This window comes from Mustela erminea, chromosome 10 (genome assembly GCF_009829155.1).
Source record: "Mustela erminea isolate mMusErm1 chromosome 10, mMusErm1.Pri, whole genome shotgun sequence".
NCBI classification, from domain to species: Eukaryota; Metazoa; Chordata; class Mammalia; order Carnivora; family Mustelidae; genus Mustela; species Mustela erminea.
In genome coordinates this window covers 46,273,637-46,294,426 of record NC_045623.1, presented here as the reverse complement: position 1 = coordinate 46,294,426, position 20,790 = coordinate 46,273,637, and the positions used below count along the sequence as shown (strand labels likewise).

At 41.0% G+C, this 20,790-nt stretch overlaps 1 protein-coding gene across 3 annotated transcripts in view; it reads left to right on the top strand.

Annotated features, from left to right (window-relative positions):
* The window catches only part of ST6GALNAC3 (ST6 N-acetylgalactosaminide alpha-2,6-sialyltransferase 3), a 529,248-nt gene that overhangs the window by 195,906 nt on the left and 312,552 nt on the right, over positions 1 to 20,790 (top strand). Inside the window, exon 1 of one of the 3 annotated variants that reach the window (XM_032360882.1) lies at positions 1,682 to 1,957. The exons of 1 other annotated variant lie outside the window; for it this stretch is intronic. In XM_032360882.1, the coding sequence (XP_032216773.1) occupies positions 1,916 to 1,957 (42 nt within the window). In that variant the 5' untranslated portion in view covers positions 1,682 to 1,915. Of the gene's footprint in view, positions 1 to 1,681; positions 1,981 to 20,790 lie in introns of those variants that run through there. One more of the 3 variants, XM_032360880.1, reaches the window with a different exon arrangement.

Below are 20,790 nucleotides of genomic sequence, written 5' to 3'. Positions count from 1 at the left end.
CTTTTCTGTCTCCCCTCCTCTCTTTTTTGCCTCACCCTTGCCCCATCTCTTTTCCTTTCATCTGCCATTCTCTCTGCTGTTCCTTTACTCACCAGCCACCTCCACTTCTCTTCCTCTTTCTTTCTCTTGCCTCTGTCTCCTGCTCCCTCCATTTCTCCCTTTTTACTGTCTTTCACCATGCTGCCATTTGAGACAGTGATGCCAAAGCAGAAAGCTGGAAAAAATGTCAGAACTCCTATTTATATGTATTTCAACCCTTGTAAAGCTCTACCTTTTGTGTATGTTGCTAACAGAGTAAGGAAAGACTAGAAGCTACTGCTTTCATCTACAAACTAAGTGCACCCTTTCCAGTTGGAGTGCATGGATTATGTTTCTTCTATGGTCTTTTCAGCATTTATTGTTTTTGATGGATGAATACCTAGTGTGCTATTTGGGGGGGCTAATTCTGTAACAGTTTGAGTCGGGGCAAGAACTATGATCTTGTGTTGGCCTTTCCCTTGCTGCTGCCACCAGAGACAGAAGATTGAGTTGGGTGCACTATGGGCATGTCAGGGCTGGTTCTGTGTACTGTACCAAGCATTCTTGTAAGAATTAAGTGAAATACTAGGCATGGAATTAAAAAGGAAATAACTGCTAGCTGTTAACATCATTGTTAATATTATGCACATGCTGTGGTACAAAAATCTGGATTCAGATTTACCTTTGTTCAAATCCCAGCTCAGTACCTTGCAGATTTGGCTAAGTCTCTTTATTCTATTTGAATCTCTGTTTTCTTTTCTTTACAGTGGGATCAGTGATACCCCTTTGGTCATAGAGATGAAATTACCTAACAAAGAGTAGATGCTCCTGATTATTGTCTTCCTCTCCCCACCCATGTCTACTCCTTTGGCCCAGTAGTACCTACATATGTTGTATGTGTAATGTGTGTGTGTATCAATGAATCAAATACTTATCTAATGTTTACTTCATGCCAGGCGCTGTTCTAAGGGTATTATAAACTTGACTCTTTAATATCATAATAGCCCTTGAAGTACTTACCATTATTACAGACTTTACAGATAAGGAAGCTAAAGCACAGAGAGGTTTAATAACTTGCCCAAAGCCACTAACTGATATTTGTGAGAAGACACCTGAGTGCAAGTTTTTTATTCTTTTAATTGAACATATCATTACCCTGAGATGTTGCCTGGAAGTCAGCATAGATTTTTCTCTTGAGTCTGCAAATTTTCTTAGAGACCTTAGGAAAAAAAAAAAAAAAAAAAACAAAGCAACAACATGAACGAAGAGCACACTTAATTCTGAGTTTATTTTCTGTGTTAATGTAGTAAAGTGGTGAGTGGATTTTGCAAAGCATGTCCTCATTCAGGTCCAGTCTGCAAAAGTGTCTGTTTGCGGCGCCGGCTGCCTCCGCAGCCCCGAGGCCGGCCCGACAGAGCCCCTGGAGAGCGCGCGCCCCCTGCTTCAGCACGGAGCCCGCGCGTCCTCGGCACAGAGCGCGCTCAGTGTTCAGAGGCGCACAGATGGGAATTGAAGTGGGGCCAAGACCACTGGGAAAAGTGTTGGAAAGGGAAACCTGGCCAACAGACAGCGCCCTTCTGTTTAGCTGCAACTGGGGAGCCGTGGCCAGAGAGTAATGACTACAGACTGGCTGTGGTTTGGGTTGATTCAGCATCTTGTTCTCATTTTCAAATGTTTGGTCCTGGGGAAGACCCCAGACCTCACTTTGCTACCTAGTGGTATGGCCTATTTAGGAGTTTTCAGGAAAGTATTCATTCACGTGGCCTAGATTTCTTATTAGTTAAGATGACTCACACATGTTTAGGCACAATTGACAGGGGAAGGGACCAGAGACTGATGACATACCAGGTGCCGGGAGCTGTGTTGGGTGCTTCTACCTGGATTAGCTCTGCTAATAATGACAGGGAGGCAGAAATGCCTTCAGACAGTATCGGTAAAGGTAGGAAAAGGTTAATGGAGAAGGTAGGTTGCATGGAGACTGGAAATGGGAAAGGCAGGACATCTCTTAAGTCTTTTTGATTCCAGAATCCATGCCCTCAAGTTACCGGAAGTGATTAGCAACAATATATAATCGCCTTGTGTGGGGAGACAAAAATGATGTTATATGATGTTTCTCATATTTTCTCTCCTTCTGCTGAAAGAGTCTTGGCTTCTTCATTTATTCAGTTCCTTCCTTCTTTTGTCCTGCCCCGAGAGACGGGTTATATAAGTTTTTGTGACGGATTTTAAGAAGGAGGGAAGGGGAGAGGGGGCCAAAAGCTTATGGACACATAAATATATTCCTATGTGTAAGTGGATTTATGTATTTATATATATATATATATATATATAACTTTATAGGTGATAAATACATGAACATTGTAAAATGAGGTTTTACCATACTTAAGCTTCTGTTATCTGTTTTAAACCCTTTAAGTTTATCATGAGTCTTTTTCCTTGTCAAAGGGTTTAAAACTGCAATATCATTTTTAATATTGCCTAAAACTCTATAAAGTATATGCCAGTGGTTGATTTTTAGATATTTAGCTCATTTCCAGTTTTTAGCATTATGCTGCAATGACACCTGGAAAAAAATATTTTTAAATGGCACAAATTTCTTTTTCTCAGGGAAAAGTTTTGCTGTGATTTTTCTTAAGTCAGAGGAATTCTCTGTGTTTTCAAACTCATTTTTAAAAAAATACTTTATTCATTTATTTGACAGAGATCACAAGTAAACAGAGAGGCAGGCAGAGAGAGAGGAGGAAGCAGGCTCGCTGCGGAGCAGAGAGCCCGATGTGGGGCTTGATCTGAGATCCTGGGATCATGACCTGAGCTGAAGGCAGAGGCTTTAATCCACTGAGCCAGCCAGGCACCCCTCAAACGAATTTTTTATTTTTTAATTTTATTTATTTATTTATTTAAAAAAAGATTTTATTTATTTATTTGACAGGCAGAGATCACAAGTAGGCAGAGAAGCAAACAGAGAGAGAAGAAGAAGCAGGCTCCCCGCCGAGCAGAGGGCCCAATGCGGGGCTCGATCCCAAGACCCTGGGATCATGACCTGAGCTGAAGGCAGAGGCTTTAACCCACTGAACCACCCAGGCGCCCCCAAACTAATTTTTTTAAAGCACTGGAATCATTCTTGCAACAGTAGCTTATGGAGGACACACTGTGTGAAACTCACAGAAGTGGCTATTCCTTCTATGAATTTGCCCCTTGCGCCCACGGTGACCCTTGAGCTTCCACAGTACGCTAGAGAACCCAGGACATGCCAGCTAGGTACTAGCTTTATTTTGTGTGTGTTTGTTTGTTTTTAAGATTCATTTGTTGATTTGAGAGAGAGAGAGTGCTTATATACATGCGTGAGAATGGGGGAGGGGCAGAGAGTGAGAGGGAGAGAGAAAGGCAAGTTGAGCATAGAACCCTAGGTAGGCCTGGATCTCATGACCCTGATATCAGACCTGAGCCAAAACCAAAAGTCCACACTTAACTGACTGTGCCATCCAGGTGCCCCTCCCTCGTTTTTTTTTTTTCTATGATATAATTATTTGCTGATATCACATAGCACTGAAAATCTGTTTTCTCCTTTAAAAGAAGAGACAACATTTTCTCTTTCTTTCTTTGAATTTTGATGTGCTACCTTGCCAGCCTAATTAATAATACTTTTATTTTAATTTTTAAAATATATTTATGTATGTTATAATAGAGCCTTTATACTTAAACATAGTCAGGCAGCCTGGTGTAGACTCAGTGAAATGTTACATACGTAGGCCTGTGTAGTGACATGAAGTCCATTCCGTGTCCATTGTCCCATTAACGTAGGGGAAGGCACAAGGGATTGGGACCTACCATATCTCCTCAAATAAAACAGAAAGAGAAAATCTGGCCTGGTCAGTACTACTGTGCTTCTCCCTGTCTTGCCCCTTCTGCTGTTCTACTGGAAGCTGGGGTTAACCTGGCATATCTTGCCATCACTTTCAACAGTCAGATTCTTTTCCTGTGCAATGAAGCTCTGGTTTTCCTATGATTTCTGAGTTTCTTTCAGGGTGCTAAGGTGGGGAGGAGTCAGGAAATAGAAATGCAGGCATCCACCTTTGTGTTTTAACTGCCATTCTTTTGTTTGTGCCCTCCAAGGTGAACCTCTCTGAATGTGCTCCTAGCTGCTAACAAAGAAATCGGTGGCATTTTTCCTTCTGATACTGGGATTCAAATTGTCTGGAAATTTCACATGTTGGGCCTAACCTAGAGATAGACTCCATGTGACCATGCAAAAGGGAACCTTCATGAATATGTTATTAGGAACTTGATCCCTTTGTCATTCATCCTTTCTGTGCCCTTGCTTGTTGGAAGACGAGAATTTTGTGATTGGTTCAAACCAGTGGAAATGCCAGAGAACTGAGTTAGATATGCAGAGGATATTGAAAGGACAGAAATTTATGCTTTCAAGTATTACCATTATTAGATTTATAATTTTAATTTTTTCCTCTAGTCTTAGATAAGGTGAATTGTTGACAGGTTTCTGAGACCAGAAGGAAACTAGAAGATAAATGCGTGTAGGTAACACAAAGGATCAGATAGTGAAATCTTTTAGCAAATAAAAAAGCAACAAGGAAGAGGGCATCATTGTAAACAAAAACTTGACAAAAAGAAAGGTTTGGGGCCAGAAATGGTCAAATAATTCTTCCAAAAGGGAGAAATCTTTTTAAAAACACATTGGGCCACTTTATATTATACTGGGGCCAAAAGAAACAGAAAAGTATATTTCAAACAGGTGGGATTTAGTTGTTTTTTAAAACTTTAATAAGCAAAAAAGGCCTTTTTTTTTTTTTGTCCAATTAGTAGCATTAAGATAAATTTAATGTGTTGGCTTCCTGGGATTTGTGCCTTCAATTTATAAGCTTTGCTGATAAAGAAGAAAATCAATTTCATTTTATTCTATTTCCCAGGGAGATAGCAAAAAGCTTAGGGATTTTGCGGGGGACTTTTTAATTAGGACTATTATAGAAACAAGTTGAAGAACCAAATATCAAACCTGTAAACTATGTCTTGGGGATAGAGTGTGAATGATGGTTAGGTTTGGAGGCAAATGACTATTAAAGTTTCTCAGATAAGGTTTCTCAGTCTTCACAGGTCAAGATGATCAAATCCAGTTGCTCCTGACCCTTACCATGTGTCATTGTTTTGTTAGTCCTCCAAGCAGGTAATTGTGGCATGAGATGCCAAGGCATGCAGGGATATGATGGTGGGTGTGAGTCGTGTCACGACAAGGGAGCTGCTGGCTGCACATCCTGCTGCCTCCATCCAGCCCACTCTCCTGCTAAGAGAGGCAGGAAACAAGGCAAAGAAAGGAGCATCTTAGTCCTGCCCAAGGCTTCAGGGGCATCCCCAAGGCCGGTGTCTAGAGGACCAGACCTGGAGCCTCACCTGGAGTTAGGGTGGGCAGGAGCACACACCTGGTTTATTTCTATCTTTCTTTTGGTCTTAATCTTCTGGTGCAAGGACATGACCAGTGCTATTACCCTAACCTATGAGAAGTAAAGGATTGTACAGGGACAAGATAGCTGCAAAGCTTAGAGCAGAAGGACACTATATGATCTAGCTTATACTTTTCTAGGTTGGGAAGGCAAGGCCAGTCCCCTAGCTGGAAGAGTGTGTGTGTGTGTACGCGTGTAGGGACAGGGAGACACTGACTACAGGGCAGAGTGCCCGAGGCCCACAATCATTGTAGGGGCCCTCAAAAGTGTCTTAAGTTATTTTTTTGAATCAGGAGAAAAACTGAATATAATAATAATTAATATACAATAGTGGGTCCATCCTAGATTATATTTGCCTCTTTACTAATGCAGCCGTAAAATATGTTTTTGTATTTATATATAAAATGAAGGGAGGAGCCCATGAAGCTGAAGTGCGGAGGCGTCATGAAAGTTATAACGCAGTCCTGGCTGAGCAGCTGTGAGAGAGGCAGACAGGCTAGCAGAGACTCACCAAGGTAGACAGAGTTGGAACAGAGAGAGAGAAAGAAAGGAAGACACATGCAGAGTGAAGCAGAAAGACAAAGAGAGGAGGATGAAGACGTATACCTACCCAGAGGGAGAGACAGGCAGGCAGGGAGGCAGACAGACAGACAGACACACACACACACACACACACACACACACACACACCAATAGATACGAAGAGGCAAGGAGAATGCGATTGATGGAGAGCCAAAGACAGACTAGACACAGACCAGACAGACAGACACAGACAAAGATGTCACAGGGAACACTGCTAGAAGGGGGCAGTCAGCACCTTAGTCTGATTTTTTTTTTAGCCACCCAGGAGTAAATGTGTCTGGAGAGCTACAGGCCTCTCAACCACTTTGTACCTAGGCACGGAGAATCAAGGGAGAGAGAGGAGAGGGCCTGCCTGCTTCCTTTCTATCCCATCCTAGGTACATGAGAGTCTTGGAAAGGAAGTTTGTGTCCATCTCTGGTCTTGACCCTGGGCCCACATTCCTCTTTGCAGGTGAATTGAAATACAGTGGTCTTTCTCTCCCCTCAGAAAGTGCCTAGGTCCACATTACAAAGCCACAGACCTCATGGCCATGCTTCACCCATAGCAGGTGGGAATTGCAAAATCAAGATTGGGGTTGGGGCAAGAAGTGTTCCAGCCTGAGCTTTAGGTCTTGGTTAGGAACCGGCAAAGAGGTTGGGGCAGGTTGGCATTATTTTGGTCACTCTGAAAGCAGAAATTGGACAAGCTGGAACAATTGGAACATGAAGACTTTGCCACCTAATTGAAAGTCACACAGTTCCTTTTCAGTTGTAGTGTCTCTGGGAAATAGGATTAGAGATCCCTTGTAAGAGACCCAGTAAGAAAAATACCATTTAAAATGCCTTACCAGAAGGAAAGCCCAGTGAAATCAAATAATTTATAGTAAAAAGTGTATATACTTCAATCTGTTCTGAATTCTGGTTTTCTAATCTTGCCAGAGATGGTTGTAGGAAGAAATCAATAAGAAAAAAAGGGGAGGGGGAGAGAAATTATTAAACCATAAAGGAGCTCAGCCTTTCCCACATTTCAGGGCCAGAAAGGGGCAGTAGACAGGAGGTACTTCTTAAGACAGTGCCAGCCTTGAGGGGAAAATGCTTACATGTCCTTGGTTATGGAAACTGTTTTTAGGTGAAGTAATTTCTTATTTTGCTCAAATGATTCCAGCATGTGTCTGTTTGTAAGTTCAGTCATAGCCTCCGTCCAACATCATTATAGAGATTCTTTTCTCAGTTCAGAGAATAAGGTCAGTTGAAGTTATTTATAAGTTTGTTTTTTGTCAGTCGTGGGTTATTTTTCTGCCATTTGTTGACAGTATCAGGGTGTGGGATGGTGCATAAATCCCATCCAAAATGGAGTTTTGTGGTCACATTAAGCTGAAGCCTCTCCCCCCTTCCCCCAAGCTAGCTGCAATTACTTTGGATTCACTTTAGGAGGTGTGAGAAGCTCATATGTTTAAAAGATGAATAGTTTATTTTGGATCATCTGGTAGCAGCAGGTTAATTAAAGAGTAACTCCATCATCTCTAGTCAAAATCACAGGCATTATAAAAGCAAGCCTGCTTTATGATTGTCGTGTGAGAAATGTACACAATGATGCCCAGAGAGTTGAAGCATTATTAAAAGTTATCCATTGAGTGAGTTTGTTCTTCTTCCTCATTATACAGTTATAAACAGCCTCTGCTGGTTTCTTCTTCCCTGATTATATGCACCTTTTATAATGTAATAAAAAAGTGATTGCTCTTTTGCAAACAGTAGCATAGCTCACAACCCTCTTCTTAGTGGGCCACATTTAATTGTTACCACCACCTTTTAGTAGGAATGCTGTTAATTCGTTAACCCCACTTTATACATGAAGAAACCAAAAGCACAGAGTTATTGAGTAATTTACCCGAAGCCACACAGCTTGTGAGCAGCAGAGCTCAGATTAGCCGCCAGCCTGCCTTGGGAGCTGCCCTCTTATTGGCTACCTCCACTGCCCTCCTCAGAAGTCACATAGGAAATGACATCTCCAGCTCTCCGTTGGGAGAATATTGATCCATTATTCCACCAGTGGGGCAAGTTCTTCTGTTCACCAGGATTTTTAGCTGCTGCGTTTTTTTAGCCTGGGGGCCTAAGCTGTGACTATTACTTAAAAGCTCCAGGGGGAAAGGATGGTATAAAATTATTGTGGAAGCTCAGAGCTGAAATGTGGATTATTTTATTTTCGTCAACTTTGTATCCAATAATAATGTTTTTTAAAGTCCAGTGGTCCAACTTTTGCTTTCAGAGTGACCAAAACAATGCCACCCTGCCCCAGGCCTTTATATAGATGTTTGAATAGGCACGTTCTAAGCAGCAAACCACATCAGACACCAGTCGCCCAAACATGCCAACCCACCAGCAACCCACTATTTGCTGGGCCCTGGAGAATGCACCTAGAAGTGTAATTCCTAGCCATTCCTTTTTAGCAAGGAATCGAGGTCTTTCAGAGAGAGTGGCACACTGAAATTTCAAGTTCACCCTTTCCACCAAGAGCCTCAGCTGAGTGGTGCGCTCACTGAATCCTAGGATGCTCATGTGAGGGAGAAATCCTATCTGGCTGGGTGGGTGGGGTCTCCAAGGTTGCGGCAGAGGGTGGGCTTGTCTGAGGATGGAGGCAGTGATTGGATTTGAGGTAAACCCCCAAAAATTGGTTGGACTTGCATGACCGGAGAGGAAAGACATTCCGTGTGCAGAGGTGTGTAAGGGAGCCTCTGGCAATGGCCAGAGCCATGGAGAAGAGCACTGCTTTTGGAGTTCTGGGTGATGAGGTTAGAATGATACCAACTGATCTGGAAAACGAACATGTTGTACATTGCTCATTGGTGTATGAAGGTATGGAGCTCAAAAATCTGATTTTTGTATGCGGCCTGTGGAATCAGCCTTCACCCTCCATAGTTACGTCTTGTGCTGTTATATGTTCTCATCTTGTCCAAGAAGCTGTGTTTTTAAATGCCATGAACTCTGATAAAAACAGGTTTATTTTTTTCTCCCACTTGTGTTCTTGAAACCTATGTTTACAGGACCTTATGTTATATACACTCTGGGTGTTACCTTTAATCTCAGCCTCTGTTTGCTACAAATATAGGGAAAGGTGACAGTTTCATTCAGGATAAACTCCACTGAACTCTGTGAGGCAAAATATTTTTCTTGAGCTTTTTGGGGCACACTTTCTTGAAGAGGCAGATGGATCTGACTGTCTGAGTTAAGATCCCAGCTCTGACGCTTATTGCTGTGGAACCTGAGACATGCTTAACCTCTCTGTGCCTCAAATTTTTCATCCATTTCAGGGATGATACTCTAAACAGTACCTGGGACACAATAAAGAATTGTTAGCTTCAGTCACCATGAAGAGGGTGAAAATTCAATGAATGGCGTGATTAGGAAAAATACTGTCCTTTTGGGAGCATGTGTGTGCACCAAAGAAGTTATTCAGGAAACACTAACTTAAATCAACTCTACTAAATCAGACCTAATGAAGCCCCCATAGAAAGAATCCAAAAGGAGGGTTAGAAGAACTTTGATGCATAATAATCAACAGAGCATTTAAGGAGCAGGTATTTACCAAGCCCCGCTGGAGGCCCAGTCTTAGGTCACTTTTTGGTCATATGCAGAGTGAGGTAGCCAAAGGAAGAAAGCTGTCTTCCTAGCTGGGTCTTTTCTTGAAGCTTGTGGTGGTAGGAGCAGAGGGCTGAGGAGGGAATGAGCTGCTTTGCCCACTTTGGCCGAGGGGCCAGTGGTCTGGGTGTGTGTGGTCTGGACAGAGTGAACAGTAAGAGCTCACATCTGTCAGATTTTGTTTTTTCAAAGTAGTTTCACAAACATTATCTCACAAGCACTGTTTTCCTTTAAAAATAACTTTAAATTACACATTTAAGAAAGAAATATATTCTTTTGAAGAAAATGGACACATTACAGTTAAGTATAAAAATTCCCTTTGGGTCTCATTCCCTGCTCCCCTCCACAGGGTTAACCACTATTAACTGTGTATTTTTATGCAACAATTTTTTCCCTCTTCACTTACACACAGATAAACCTATTTTTAGAAGTACATAATATTTTGTATTTTTTACATTAATGATAATATACTATATGTAATTTCTACTACCAGCTTTTTTTTTTTTTTTTTTTAACTTGAGGCATGTCTTGGAGATCATTCTCTAATAAAAGATGCTGATCTCATTCTGTTAAACTGCTGCATGCCCATGGGAGAAATATTACCATTACTTACTCACCCATTTCTCCTTCTGGTAGATATTTGTGGGTATTTCTACAGCTGCTGTGTGGAGTAGATACTGTCTTACAGCAGAGGAAACTGAGGCCCAGAGAGGTAACACAGTCAGTAAATAGCAGGTCTAGATCAGAACTCAGGTCTCTTTTTTTTTTCCCCCTGTAAGATTTTATTTATTTATTTGTCAGAGAGAGCACACAAACAGGGGGAGCAGCAGAGGAAAAGGGAAAAGCAGGTTCTCCACTGAGCGAGGAGCCGGATGGAGGACTTGATCTGAGCAGAAGGCAGATGCTTAACTGACTGAGCCACCCTGGTGTTCCTAGGACTTTTTGTTCCAAATTCAAGTGTGATGAGTTTTCTTCCCCTCTCATCCTGCAGCTACCTCCCCTTCGCCTGGACTGGAGCATGTGCTTTGGGCGACCTGTTTGCTTATGGAAGCATTGGAGGGGCTGCCCCAAACATTGCTGCTTCTTTACTCACTTGCGCGGATAGATCAACTACCTCGTGTTTCCTGCAGGAAGGAAAGGCGCTTTCTCGAGGTGGATGGCTATGTGGGATTAAAATGGGAGTGGAGGAGATTGCATAGAATGGCCAGCCCGATCTGTTTACCAAGTCACTGTGCCAAAACAGGCCCAGCTTTCTCCAACCATGACTGAAATTTGAAAGCTCCAACTGAGAAATGTCAGGGTGAAGTAACACTTAAATTACAAAGGAAGAAGGCACTAAAGAGGGCAGGGAATAATAACCTATGGAGCCTGGCTTGTTTTGAGCAGGAGAAGAAGACATGGATGTTCTAATTGGCCATCATACCCTAAAATAAAAAGGGTTCCTGGGGCCTATGAAAAGCTTAAATTTCAGAGAACCCTGAGTGTCTGTCTGGTGAGGTTTCTTTGGTATTTCACAACAGCATATTGAAAGGATTTTTTAATTAAAATCCCCCAGTACGTTGTTGGGGCTGTACATCAGCGTGGTTGCAGCAGCCCTTTCTTCCCCAGCTAATCAAGACTGTGATGCCGGGGGCCAGACTGCCCACATCCATCAGCTGCCCCAGACCAGGGGGCGCTCCGGCAGCCGTGCGGGTTGGGATTCCAGCCAGAGGACATCCTGTCAGAGAGCAGGGAGCCCAGCAAGTTCGTGATGGCCTTGCTGCCCCAATCCATCCAGACACTCCCCTGGACCCAATTAGCAGATTGGAAATAGCATCCAAGTGTGTTGCAACCACTAAGTTAGAGAAGAATAACACACATGAAAGAATCAAGTGGGAAAAGAGCATTTTGGATCCTGAAGGAGCAGGTTGCTTGTCAGAAATGTAACAAACCGAAACAAAATAAGTTGCTGCTCTTAAGCCTTTTTCTAACCCTGCTGGGGATCATTAGCTTGGGGAAAAGCACCGAAATTGCTAAACAACAACAACGACAACAACAAAACAGAGAGAAAAGAAATGCTTATTGTTCCCATGTTCAATTTCTTATTTAATATAACTTAAAAAGGAAGATTTAATAGAAAAGGGAGGATATCATTAATTTTAGAGTCTGCAAGAAATGAAAATGAAAAATGATCCGCTGATTAGTGATATGCAATTTGTTCCCTGAACGTCTTCAATAATGTGTGAATGTCACATTATATAACACTTATAATGATTAAACCAGAAGATGAAATAAGATAGGATAGATCTTGTGTTCTTCCCTTGACTAGTGGACAACTTATCTCATTAATCTCTCTAGGCTTGCAGCCTTAAATTGAATAAGCAGTGTTATTGGGCGAGATTTATAGCCATAAGACGTAGAAGCCTCACTGAGGAAATCTTACAGTACTATTTTGAGAAGCCCCCGAGATAATTCTTGGGATTTGTATTCATTGTAGCCTGTCATAAAACATTGCCAGAACCGGTAATGAGTAGTGAACCTTCTCGGGAACTTAATATTCTGACAGCAACATTGAAAATGGGCAGTTGTTGGTGCCTCATCTCATGGGAAGTTAAAGCATTCTTGATCCCAATTTAAAATTATTTTGTTAGAAAGGTTGACTTCAGTGTAGTAGGAGATTATGTACTGAGAGACCTGGGTCCTGAGGAAGGCTCACGAAAAATTAGTGAGCTTTTGGACATTACAAAGGCAGGTCTGAAGCGACCTTTATGAAGTATTTGTTGAAAGAATGAATGAACTGGTAACCATGAATCCTCCTCTTTTCATTTAAATACTCCCTATGACTGGAGTTCTGACATGTGGTGGATGAGTACAATTAAGATGAGCTCGTATAAGGCAATTTTTAAAGGAGATGCTCTGCTACCCCTTGGACCAGTAGCTCAGAATTCAAGTTGGAAAAAAGTGTTATTGTTCTCCACATGGCTTTATTGAGAAACTGACAAGTTAAAGTGTATTCACTTAAACTGCACAGTGTGATGATTTAATACATATAAACATTGTAAGATGATTACCACAGTCAGGTTCATTAACACATCAATCACCTTACATGGTTACTACTGTGTGTGTGAGTGTGTGTGTGTGTGTGTGTGTGTGTGTACAGAGAATGTTTAAGATCTATTCTCTTAGCCTGGGTGGTTCAGTGGGTTAAAGCCTCTGCCTACGGCTCAGGTCGTGATCCCAGAGTCCTGGGATCGAGTCCCACATTGGGCTCTCTACTCCCTGGGGAACCTGCTTCCTCCTCTCTCTCTCTCTCCCTGCCTACTTGTGATCTCTGTCTGTCAAATAAATAAATAAAATCATAAAGATAGATGGAGACAGGTTGCATCCTGGCTGTCACTTAAAAAAAATAATAATAAAATAAAATACAGTATTATTAAATAGTCACTATGCTGTATGTTAGGTCCCCAGAACTTACTCATCCTGTAACTGATGGCTTGTACCCTTTGACCAGCATCTCCCCATTTCACCCACTTGTAGCCCCTGGTGACCACCATTCTACTCCCTGTTTGTGAGTTTGACTTCATTCTTCTTTTTTAGGTTCCACATAAAAATGAAATCATACAGTATTTGTCTTTCTCTGTATGGCTTATTTTATTTAGCATAATTTAATTTAGCATATTTTATTTAGCATAATTATTTAGCAAAATAATTTAGATTCATCTGTGTTGTTGCAAATGGCAGGATTTCCGTCTTTCTCATGGCTGAATAATATTCCAGTGTGTGTGTGTGTGTGTGTGTGTATGTGCGCGCGCGCGTGTGTGTGCGTGCACGCGTGTGCGTGCACATATGCACATGCATACATATTCGATCACTTTTATCCATTCATCCATTGGTGGACACTTAAGAAAAAGAGGTTTAACTTGATAAATCACCCAGGACAAGGTGCCCCTTTAAAAATCATCAGTAAGCTCTCGCATGCCTTCTTCCTATGGATTGTTCACTTTCTCTCAAAGCCCATCTGTTACTGGACTATGAGCCCCTTGAGCATGAAGCTGTGCCTTTTTCTGAGCTCCGCATCTTGAATATGCCTGTGACATATTAAATGCCCCTGCAAAACTTTTTCATAAATGAAACAAAAGTTATTATTATTTATATGAAATCAAAATATACCTTTCTAAGCTTCTACTTGGCAGACTTAGTTCTGTCTTTTGCTCAGAAAACAACATACCGACTTTTTCTCCCATGTATTTTGATTCTCAATCACTCCGTCAGTTTTCTCTGCTCCAATTAATCCCAAGTTTCCTCAATTAATTATTTTCTTTAGTAGCTCTGCCCATCATTTTTAACTTCCTGGTCATCAAAAACCTTAGATCCTTTTGCCTTTTAAGTAATGTCAAGGAAATGTTCCTACCCATCTTTCATTGGAGCAGAGGCTTTTTTTTCCTAACTGAATTTATAACCTGTATCATTTATCATTGTAAAATTTAATCATACTGATTTTACCCATTTTTCTACCTTTCTAAGAGTTTTTCATTGCTGGGTTTTTTTCAGTAGTGTTGTTGCCACAGTGTTATATCTTTGCAGAGTTGATCACCAAACTTGGTAACAGAAAACCGTGAATGCTTTGGTAATTACCACTGGGGTCCTCTTTTCCTCCTGTGGTGACATTGGGCTATCATTTAGCCCTCTTGTGTGATCATTAGGCCTACACAAAATTCCACATGGTGCTGAAAGTGACTTTAGAAAATGTTAAATCTATTCATGCTCTCTACCAATTTCACATATAAGGAAACCAAATCAATCCAAAAGAGCCTGGAGCTACACAGCTGGTTAGTAGAAACACCCAGACTAGAATTAAGGCCAAATGATACTGAAGGGAGTTGTCTTTTTCCTTTATGACAACTTTTTTTTTTAAACAGACAATTTTTTTTATAGCACTTTGAAGCTCATAGCAAAATTGAGCTGAAGGTACAGAGATGTTCCGTACACTCTGGCCTCACACGTGCACAACCTCCTCCACTAAGGACATCTTTCACCCAAATGGTACATTTGTTACAAATGTGATGAACCTACATTGACACATCATTATCACGGCGAGTCCAAGGTTTACATTAGGCTTCACTCAGCATTGTACATTCTGTGGGTTTGGATGTTTATAATGACACGTATCCACCATTACAGTAACATATGGAGTAATTTCCCTGCTCTGAAAACCCTCTGTTCTTCACCTGTTCATCTCCTTCTTCCCTTAGCTCCTGGCAACTGCTGAATTTTTTACTGTCTTCATAGTTATTCCTCTTTCAGAATGTCATACAGTTGGAATCATATAGTAAGTAGACTTTGCAGACTAGCTTCTTTCACTTAGTAATAAGTATTTAAGTTTCCTCCGTGTCTTCTTTTTTTTTTTTTTTAAGATTTTATTTATTTATTTGACAGAGAGAGATCACAAGTAGATGGAGAGAGAGGCAGGCAGAGAGCGAGAGAGGGAAGCAGGTTCCCTGCCGAGCAGAGAGCCCGCTATGGGACTCGATCCCAGGACCCTGAGATCGTGACCCGAGCCGAAGGCAGCGGCTTAACCCACTGAGCCACCCAGGCGCCCCTCCTCCGTGTCTTCTTAAGGCTCGATGGCTCATTTCCTTTCAGTGCTGAATATTCCATTCTCTGGGTGGACCACAGTTCTTTTATCTGTTCACCTAGTGAAGGGCATCATGGTTGCTTACAAGTTTGGGCAATTCTGAATAAAGCTGCTGTAAATATCTCTGTGCAGGTTTCGAGCAGACATTAGTTCTCAGATCCTTAGGGTAAACACCAAGGAGTGTGACTGCTACATCATGTGGTAAGGATATGTTTCATTTTGTAAGAAACCTCTAAGCTGTCTTCCACAGCTGCCACTCTTCATCTCATTCTCAAGTTTAGTACAGAAACATTACACGTCTTCTTGAAATCCCAACATGTTCTGGAAGGTTTCCGAGTTTTTTTTAAATCAACTTTTTTATTTAAGTAGAGTTGACATACGATGGTACATTAGTTTCAGGTGTAAAATGAACATACTGATCAGTTTTCCTAGTCTTTATAAAAAGGTCAGATCACATACTGATGTTAATTTGAAGATAAAGCGAAGTGATGGTCTCTCCTCTTTCTTCTTCTGAGACCATCAGTAAAACTCTTCTTATTTCTAATTGTAAAACTCTAAAACATGTGACAGTGGCATTTGCTAAGAACTGGTTCACCTCAGAGAGAAGGAAGTGTGTGTGTATAGGTATTTGGGTGTTCCATAACAGGGTTTTTACCATAATTAAGGAGTCGGAGAAATAGAATGATTTCCTGGTCAGTGAAAACTTTTCACATGAAGGCAGACTGGTCATTTATGCACATCCAGTGGGGGGCCGTGGAGCCTTGTTTTGTGTTCCCTAAGGGAGCTCTATTTTTTTTTTTTTTAAGATTTTATTTATTTATTTGACAGAGCGAGCACAGGCAGACAGAGTGACAGGCAGAGGCAGAGGGAGAAGCAGGCTCCCCGCCGAGCAAGGAGCCCGATGCGGGACTCGATCCCAGGAGGCTGGGATCATGACCTGAGCCGAAGGCAGCCGCCCAACCGACTGAGCCACCCAGGCATCCCGGGAGCTCTATTTTTGATGAAGGATTATACCTTTGTTCAATTGAAAGAAAATAGCTCTTTGTACCTTGCTGGCCAAATTGCTAACTGTTCTTCAACCACAAGTCTCACTGTTCCCATTATTCAGTATTTAAATATACATAATGTAATGTAATGTCTTTACTACTGTTAGTATTTTCAAAGAGCTTTTTTTTCATAAATCTCTGAAACCGAGAACCAAAGATCACTTTCCTCTTAGGTGTACTTTATTATTGGTTAGAAGAAAACCAATCCATAAATTTTTAGAGTCAAAAAACACTGAGTAAAAGTTTTCCTTAAAATCTCCTTAGAATTTACCTTCATAGGAGACTGTGTTCTAAAAAACCATCTTTAAAATCTGTTGTTTCATCAGAATCGTTTGTGTAAACCTCAGTATTGTCTAACTCCGGCCCAACAGAGGACTATCATATTGCACTTCTAATCAAAAAATAAATTGAACATAGTGGTAGGCTTACAGAAAGAGAGGGAATTAGATTTGATTAGATTAGCTCTAACCTGCCCGGAATAAAACTGTCTGCGTTTCCTGTTATTTGTCAGTGTTTATAGCTGGGTTCTTCTACAATGCTTTCACTATTATTTCCAGGCGGTAAAAGGCAGTCAAGCAGAAAAGACACTCATAAATGTCAGAAAAAAGTAAGTTTTTTTTACATTTCAAGGGCTTTGAAGGTCAAGTTCAGCCCACTTAGGGGAAGCAAAGTGCTGGGTTTGTGGTAGTGTGTTGTTATTTGGTGTATTTAGGCATATAATTTATCGGAACTTAATGCATTTTTTTTAAGATTTTATTTATTTATTTGACAGAGAGAGATCACAAGTAGATGGAGAGGCAGGCAGAGAGAGAGAGAGAGAGAGAGAGAGAGAGAAGCAGTCTCCCTGCCGAGCAGAGAGCCCGATGCGGGACTCGATCCCAGGACCCTGAGATCATGACCTGAGCCAAAGGCAGCAGCTTAACCCACTGAGCCACCCAGGCACCCCAGGAACTTAATGCATTTGACTATTACTCTAAGTGAGTGAAATACCCCAGGAAGATTCTATTTATTTTATGGATTTTGTTCACCTGTTAGAAGGTAAGATAAGTCAAATTTTCGTAATTTGTGATGAGGAAGGGAAGATGTTCAACTTGTCAAAACCTGATCAGGTTATGAAGCACTGTGATTCTTTCCTTGCTCCTCCTATTATAAATCTGTTCTACCTGGCAGCCTCCCCACTCCATACTATGAGGAGGAAGAACTCTATTAAGAATTTTGCAAACCAGTGCAAGATTTTTCCTCGAAGCTTTTATTGAGATGTTTTCTTTTTCTTTATGAGGACTCCCCCGCCACCCCCAAGCAGAAAGCCTTAGCAATGATAGTTTAAAGCTATTGAAAATAAGTATGTTCTTTGATATCAAAGAGCTTCTGGAGCTTCTTGGAGACCTAAAGGTGGTATTTCAGGGTGCTACCAGAATGGGCCTTTGTAGTTAGAATGTTCTACCAAGTGTATTATTCTTTGGAGATGTTGGACTAAGGTACTATTGCATTTGATAAAAGATAAGGTGTTTTGAGTGTGTGAGTGTGTGCCTATGTGTGTTCTCGCCTCTGCTACATTGAATCGCAGGGCTTACAAGTATGGCTTTCATGAGGTAGGATGAATAGACAGAGGATAGTGAGTAGAAGTGGAATGGACATTTAGGAGCACTCACTATGTGTCAGATACACAATGTATTATTTCTTTTTTCCGAGCTCACTGTTAGAATGCGAAGCACACTAGGTTACTATTTTCCAGGTTGGGGGGTCAGGGAGGTAAAGTTTACTTGTCGAGGGGCCAGTCCAGGTTTCCTTAATGTTTGCAGTTAGCTCACTAGGGTAGTCTCCAGAGAGGTGGAATTAGAGGACAGAGAACAAAACCTGGGCACCAGAGCTAATTTCTTGAGGGAAATGTGTGTTAGGCGGGAGGGAGAAAATACAAATTCATGCAACAAAATGCTTTGAAAATTGTAATATTACTAGATGGTTGAAGTTCAGTGGTTATCTTTTCTTTCCGAAGAAATGTTTTTTGATTACCCCACATAGCCCCTGGCTTTCTCCTCCTTTCCTGGGCTACTTTTCATTTGTTATCCTTTTCTTCCTCTCCTGCTAGAAAATTTCCGAATTTTCCATCTGAAAATTCCTGTTGCTTGGGGCACCTGGCTGGCTCAGTTGGTTAAGCATCTGACTCTTGATTTCAGCTCAGGTCATAGTCTCAGTGTCATGGGATCAGGTTCCAAGTTCCTGCTCTATGCTCAGCAGGGAGTCTGCTGCAAGATTCTCATTCTCTCTGTCCCCTTCCCCGCCCCCACACTCTCTCTCAGACAAATAAATAAATCTTAAAAAAAAAATTCCTGTTGCTTTTTATTTTTTTTATTATTTTTTAAAGATTTTATTTATTTATTTGACAGAGATCACAAGTAGGCAGAGAGGCAGGCAGAGGGGGCGGGGGAAGCAGGTTCCCTGCTGAGCAGAGAGCCTGATGCGGGGCTCAATCCCAGGACCCTGAGATCATGACCTGAGCTGAAGGCAGAGGCTTAACCCACTGAGCCACCCAGGTGCCCCTCTGTTGCATTTTATATAGAGAATTCATTTCTCTCTGTACTTTTACCCTCCCATTTCTAGACCATGCCTTATCTTACAAACCTTTGTCCATGATGGTATTTTGCTAAACAGTGAACCCTGAGTGTATATGCAACAAATGTTCATTGATCACCACCTGTATACCAAATATTATACAAGGATGATGTATTGGTAACAAAAACAGACACAGTTCTTACCCTTGTACAATTTTAACCTTAATAAGAAAGACATCAAGTTATTTTGTAATGAATACATACTAGTTTTCTCCTTCATGTTTTCTGCCACAATCAAGTTTCTTATTTTAGAACAGACTGAACTTAGGCCCCATACAAGAATGGTGTTGACACTCAGGAAGTGTGTACTGATTTGTAGAGAATATTAAATCTCTTTAGCCCTCATTTTTCTTGTTACACAAATAATGTTTTAAAACAAATATTCTTTAAGAAAATCATCCTTTATAGTTGATAATCATTATCAGTCATCATTTGTGTAGAACTTTGGTGTTTATGAAGGTAGGGCTTTTTATAAGCTTTATCACCCTATAAATTGGTGGAAAAGGGGCTCTTATAATTTCTGTTTCACAGTTTAGAAATCTGTAGATAGGCACTAATCTGTTCATTGTGGAGCTGAGATTAGACCTTAGTCTCTCTATCTCCAAATCATCTTTTCCTTTGACTACCATTGCCTCCTGAAAATGATTAAAACAAAACATCAAGAGATACATAAGCATCTTGCTTTCCACTCATGATAAATATTTTTCACCTGAAAAGCACAAATTATTCTATCCACTTAATTTATTGATTCACCAACATTTCCTAGCACCTAATATGTGCCAAACAATGAGTTTCCAGGACAAGGGGTCCAAGATGTAGTTCTTTCGTCCAAGGCATTATGATTTATCGGAGTAGACAGGCATATAAGTAAATAAATATAGGACTATGAGATAAGATATTCTTGAGGCATAATGCAAAGATCAGTAGCTTTTTGGACAGTCTGGTTTGTGTCTTGACATTAATTACTATTTATTAGCTATTATCCTGGGCACATCATTTATCCTCTTTGGCCAAAGTTTCCTCATCTATGAAACAGGGGATAAAAGTATTAACGTGCATTGCAGTTGTAAATATTAGAGAAAGTGTATAATTCCATGGGCTAGTAGTGCTGAATTACTTGTACTACAGTTATAACATGACTGAGTCATTACAAATTCTATGTGTATAAAATTGTTTTGTATTTATCTCTTTTCTATCTATCCATCCTTCTATGTATCCATCCATCCACCTACTCTCTGACTGTGGGCTCCCCAAGAATCTAGAGACTAATTTCCTGATAAGATAATAGAAAGGCTAGGGGAAAAATCTGAGAGGAGGTGAAGTTTTTTGGTGTCTGAAGACAGATCTTTTGGTTTTGTTTTTTTATTTTTCTGAACTGAAATTTTATTTTTTTAAGATGTTATTTATTTAAGAGAGAGAGAGAGCTTGAGGGAGAGTGTGAGGGAGAAAGCAGACTCCCCACTGAGCAGGGAGCTTGACGCGGGACTGGGTCCCAGGACTCTGAGATGATGACTTGAGCTGAAGGCAGATGTTTAACTGACTAAGCCACCCAGGCACCTCAGTGAAGTGAAATTTTAGGTAGAAGGAATTGTACCAGGTACGAAGCCATCAAAAGTGACGGAACCTTCCAGGAACCATGAGATGCTCACTATAGCTGAAGTATGAAGTATGAACTTGGGGAGGCTGAGGGCTCAGCTGGACCAATAGTCAGAGGTCAGATCATAAAGGTGCTTTTATCTCATGCTGAGCCACTTGGACTTTGTTTTCCCTACATACAACTTTCTCTCACCTAAATAGAAAATGACAAGCTTGGAACAAAAGTGATGGAAACAACTTGTTTTGGTTCTTGG